General features: G+C 32.5%; 1 protein-coding gene across 9 annotated transcripts in view; it reads right to left on the bottom strand.

The window, feature by feature from the left end:
- Nucleotides 1-2,431: 2,431 nt before the first annotated feature.
- Nucleotides 2,432-6,000, bottom strand: part of LOC127167997 (multiple PDZ domain protein) — a 79,886-nt gene continuing 76,317 nt past the window's right edge. For all 9 annotated transcript variants that reach the window (XM_051114453.1, XM_051114452.1, XM_051114455.1 and 6 more), the window contains 2 exons: nucleotides 4,327-4,450; nucleotides 2,432-4,235 (listed from right to left, as the gene is read on the bottom strand). In XM_051114453.1, the coding sequence (XP_050970410.1) occupies nucleotides 4,089-4,235; nucleotides 4,327-4,450 (271 nt within the window). In that variant the 3' untranslated portion in view covers nucleotides 2,432-4,088. The remainder of the gene's footprint in view (nucleotides 4,236-4,326; nucleotides 4,451-6,000) is intronic.

The raw sequence follows: 6,000 nt of genomic DNA, 5'->3' as shown, positions 1-6,000 counted from the left end.
TTCAGTTGCGTGGACTGTGTGCTGTAATGCATATGACGTCAAACATGCATAGACAGGTGTTGCTGACAGACATTTTGAAGTTACTGTAGTATTTTTAGGGTCCCGCAGGTGAGACGTGATGTAAAAAGCGTTCCCGAATGTTCTCGTTTTTTTACAACAGCAAGTTTAATCTTGACTGTTAGTTTTCATTCTGTTAAAACTAAGTAATAATGGGTAGAAAATATGCTGCTTTAATACACAGTACAAAGAAAAAGACGTTCTCCTTTTTTTTTTTTGTGTGTCATATATTAATTAAAGTATTTTGATTTTTTTTAATATTAATTTTTTTTTTTTTTTGTGTGTCATAACTATAAAAGCCTATTTTGTTGTCTTTATAATAATAATCATATTATTTGGTTGTCCTTGGCATCAACCGCTGTAAAAGTCTACAGTGTGACCAACATTTTCTAAAAGCTTTATGTAACGGTCTGTGAAACTAGTTTGTAAACTCATGGCTTGAGTTCAGAGCTCCTCAATGCGTGCCTACATTTGAAATAACGAACTCGAGCGTGCAAAAGAAGCGATATGTGAACGGCTCCGTCACGTGAGCACTAAACAGCGCTGTGAGATCCAGTGTGAAACACTTAAATTCAGTGATGAACAAAAATGACTCTGTGACTCAAACAAGTTTTAAGCTGTGTGCAACAATACAGAAGGCTTTTCAATCTACACATCGCCATCATTTACCATGGATTTACTGTAGTAACACTCACTGCATCATGGTATTGTGGCAGCAATGTGGGATATTCACACTGAATTTTATTTACAGCAATGGTATATAATTATAGTATGTATGTATTTGTGATTAAGCTGTAGCATGTGTACATTTGTACTGAATGTTTTTAGACAGGTACTGAGTATTGAGGTATAGTATTGAGGTACTATTATGTGTGGTTTAAACTGTTTATCATGATTTAAAATGTATGCTTGCTACTATGGGAGACCAATGCTTAAAAAAAACTGGGTCAGAATAAATTTAACCATGTAAAACTGAGGTTGCTACAATTTTTACAGATGTCACTGATTGATAATGAACAAAAATGTACCTCTGCATCCTCAAGCTACTATCAAATGTGCATTTCTGAGAGACAAAAAAAAGTGTTGTTGTTGTTGTTGTTGTTATTATTATTATTATCATTATAAGACAACCTAAACCTGTTTCTTGATTTGAAACAGTATAACTCATTAGAACATGCAAAAATTAAATTCTCTATTTAGATATTTCTTTTGTTTTTGAAAATTGATGGTCTAGTTTCTACAACTTTCAGTTTGGAGCAAAAGTCTGACTTTAAGCTTGAAAGAAATAAAGATTTGATTGATTTACCGTCATAATTATCAATATCGACTGATTTGTTTTGCCCATATCGCCCAGCCCTATTTTCATGCATATGGAATATGAAGCAAAAAAAAAGGAGTTTGAGAAATTTCCTGAATGTATGATATGCTGGAGTGTACGAAGTGCCATATGAATGTAAGAGGTTAATGTTTTTATAGAACCAACAAAAATGTTACAGAATTTTTTGAAAATGCTGATTGTTTTGTAGTGGTTTCAGTGTTTAGTGTTGCTTTATAGTGATACTTTTGATTAAATAACCATGTTTTACTTTGAGTATTCCATTCTATATTTTCATTCCTCCAAGAAAACAAGTTTCTTTTACAGCTGTGTGTTTAACAGATGCAATTGTATCAAACAATCATAATGTCTTGAAAACTAGAGTCAAATGACGTTTGAACAGAATGAATGTAATCTTGGTCATCTGTGCTGACAGAATTTTTTTCTGAATCTTGAAAAATTAACAGTCTTTGGGAAGAAAGAAGCCTTTGAAGAACAGATATGCTTGACTATTGATGTCCATTCATATTTGTAATTTTTACTTTAAACATTTTTTTGAAGTGATTTGCTTTTTTTGAAAACAAAAACAAAGTTGTGCAGTGAAAGTATAAATCTGATCAATAAACAGAGATGAAATGAAACTGATATTTGTGTGCTGAAGGTCACTTTAATTTGTGTTTGTAGTGAAATCCAATATTGTATCAGAGGAAAGTGACAATATAACAAAATATAATCACAGTAGTTTGTTCTACATCCAGCAGCAAATGTCTCAGATGAAGGCAAAACTTCAGAAATGTCATTAAATGCACTGATGCTCATTTTTCTTTTGAAAGAAATCTTCAACATCAGCACATTTCTCACACACAGTTTCTACAGTATCAAACAGTCTGTTCAGTCTATATAAAATAAGTTTTCTTTTTTTAAGACGCAGAGGTGGTTACTCAAATATTTTGAGTTTATAATCAGGATAAATTGTCTTATTAAAATCCTCTAACAGCATGTGCATGTACACATTCTGGATTGTCTTCCTATTGTCCCGTCAGTATATTTTTTGCAGTGTAAAACTAGGAGTATTGCTTACTTTTTTTTTTTTACATTTTGTTCTAGAATTTTTACATTTGGTTTTTTAAAACCAAACATACTGAGATCCTTCAATTGTAAGAAGCTCTGCATTTTTGAAAAAGTCGTGCTCAAAAAACTTTTTCAAATAATACCACAACTGCTATAGAAAATATTCTATTCAGTAATTTTTTTTTCCCCAAGACTAATTGCACAAAAATTCACTGACATTTTCCCAACATGACTAATGTTGGAAGCAAATAGAGTTTTGAACCCTCCTGTTGAATTGTGGGTCAATTTGATTTTCTGAAACACTGGTCAAGCTATTTATTTCTCTTTTTAAATTTGGTAAATATTTCTCATTTACGGTTATAACTGTGCATGCAAAGTTTCAATGCACATAAGTGTTTTGTAAAGGCTGTGCAAATGCATTGGGGTCAATATGAACCTCACTGGTTTCCATGCAGTTTGTCAAAAATCGATGCAAAAAAGAAATTTACGACTTTTTGAGTTTAGTCAAAATTGAAGATGTCTTCTAAATGCACAATTTACTTTCAAATTACAAAAACAATGCAGAAGGCGTACAATCAGCAATAATTAGTACACTAGATACAAATACTGTTAGATACTATTTATACTTTTAATTACTTGCACCTGTGTGTGCAAATATTCACTACAAGTAGTCATGTTACACGCACACATATACATACATATATAACTCAGCTCATTTTGAACATAAAAATATGTCATATTGACCTCTAACACAACAGAAACAGATGGGAATTATTACGTTTATTTACTTTCAAATACATTTTAGTCAATATACTGAAATGTATTTGAAATGCATTTATTTCATGCTAAGTATACTACAAATACATGTACTGTACATATTATGTACTTAAAAACACCCTCCAGTTGTACTTTTAATATACAAAAACTGGTATATTTAAAGTCTGCTAAATGTAAACAACTATTTTGTACTTAATGCACTTTAATTGTACGGAAGTAGTGCTGAAGTCCAACTAAAGATATACTTAAGTATATTTGACTGTGCTAAAGTGGAGCTATTGCAAGTATACTTTAGGTACACTTTTTAAAGATTTAAAGACCAATAATATTTAAAGATCATACAATCCTCATCAATAGTGGCATTAAAACATTTTAGACTACATTGTGCACAAGTAGTTTTCCAGATAGAAGTTTAATTACAATATTTATATCTGTAAGTCTCGAGCGATGTGTTAGTAATCATGTAAATAGATTTGAACTATACTTAGTATAAAATAAATGTATTTTAAATCTATTACTTTTTTACTAGGGTTTTTACATAAATTTTTAGTGTTTTACACATTTTTAGCAAAATGCATGGAAACCAAAGAGGGTCAATTTGCAACAGAAAAGAGCTTTTTGAGCACTTTCTAATTATCAAATGACGGAAAAGTATGTTGTAACCAGAGATGTCATGCAGCTATGTGCACTTTTTTCATTTTAAAGCACATATGCATGCGTGGATTGCAGCAGCGCTGAGTTTTTACACTCCCAGCGTAGTATGGCAGATTGTAGTAGTCTGCTGGTTTCTCCACAAACTAGCAGTAAACAGCTGTATCATTCATAGTGTGTAATCCAGTGTTTAAACAACTACAGGAGCTGTGTGTGTTCATGACAACACAGTGAGTGTGACGGTTCCTTTGGTTTTCTTCAGAATACAGACGGCCTCCTCATGAGTGACTCCCTCCAAACTCTGGCCGTTGACGGCGATGATTTGATCCCCACGCTTCAGACGGCCGTCCTCTGCCGCGGCGCCCTGAACACAAACACATATACGTCAGATAATAATGCATCTATCTGTATTACGGCATCTGTGGAGTCACACGCTTACTGTGTGAAAGCGTTACCTTGCTGAAGACGGTTTTAACGTAGATGGGAAGGTCACCGTGAGGACTGCCGAATCCACCCACGATACTGAAGCCGAGTCCGTCAGGCCCTCTCTCCAAACTAATGCTCTTACACTGCGGAGGACTGGACAAAAGACAGATAAAGAGAATGACATTTATACAGTTTTGATTCAGCTTTTTTAATTAAATTATTTTATATCCATGAAACAGGGTCATGATTAGAAGAGAAGTAGCACGGGTATATTTGTAGCAATAACCAACAATACATTGTATGGGTCAAAACAATTTTTCTTTCATGCCAAAACTCATGAGGATATTAAGTAAAGATCATGTTCCATGAAGATATTTTGTAAATTGTAAGTATATCAAAACGTAATTTTTATTAGTAATATGAATTGCTAAGAACTTCATTTGGACAACTTTAAAGGTGATTTTCTCAATATTTTAATTTTATGCACGCTCAGATTCCAGATTTTCAAATAGTTGTATCTCGGCCAAATATTGTCATAATAATCTATGCATCAATGGAAAGCTTATTTATTCAGCTTTCAGATGTATAAATCTCAATTTTTATTTATGTGGTGTTGGGTTTGTTTATTTATTTATTTAAAATGAAAATGATTATTTCGCAGTATATTTTTTCTATATTTTTTAATAAAACAACAGGTAACACGGTATGATATTGTGAAGGAGTTGTGCTGAAATTCAGCTGAAGTTTGGCTGCAATTATTTTTGCTAATGAGGGTGTAACCAGTTATTGACTCTGTTCTCATGCAATGACATGGGGTGTTATATAGCCTTCTTTAATTAATAGATTAAATATGTGACCCTGGATCACAAAACCAGTCATAAGGGTCATTTTGTCAAAACTGAGATTTATACATCATATGAAAGCTGAATAAATTGTTGTATGGTTTGTTAGGATAGGACAATATTTGGCCGAGATACAACTATTTAAAAATCAGGAATCTGAGGGTGCAAAAAAATCTAAATATTTAGAAAACTGCCTTTAAAGTTCTTTAAATAATGTTCTTAACAATGTATATGACTAATCAAAATATAAGTTTTCATACACTTACAGTAGGAATTTTACAAAATATCTTAATGGAACACGATCTTTACTTAATTTCCTGATGATTTTTGCCATACAAGAAGAATCAATAATTTTGACCCATACAATGTATTTTTGGCTATTGCTACAAATATACCCCAGCGACTTAAGACTGGTTTTGTGGTCCAGGGTCACATATGTTCTTGTGACCCTTCATGAACTAAAAAAAGTATGTGTTCATTCTTAAAAATCAAAACAGTTTTGGCTGAAATCTAATGATATTCTTAGTAAAAATGTGCACAAGTACAAACACTGTATGAGTGTATATTTCATGGAGATTCTGCCAACCGCAACCATTAAAGCATGTGGAGGCTTGTTACCAATGCAAGGTAACAAACGACAAATTAAAATGAAACATTTTTAGGAATAAATAATCAACAGGCAAACATTGCAGATGATAATTCATAGTTAGAAAAATATGATTTATAATGACACCGTTGTCTTTTAGAGCTGCTTTCCAGCAGAATCTGAATCATTTCCTAGTTGAGTTTCTGTATTTGGTTCTGCTGTTTTCCTGTTTTGCTCTGTGAAGCTGCTTTGACATGATCTGTATTGTATAAAAC

This window comes from Labeo rohita, chromosome 7 (assembly GCF_022985175.1).
Source record: "Labeo rohita strain BAU-BD-2019 chromosome 7, IGBB_LRoh.1.0, whole genome shotgun sequence".
Classification (NCBI taxonomy): Eukaryota; Metazoa; Chordata; class Actinopteri; order Cypriniformes; family Cyprinidae; genus Labeo; species Labeo rohita.
The sequence above is the reverse complement of the archived record's forward strand: the minus strand, read 5'-3'. Positions and strand labels throughout refer to the sequence as shown.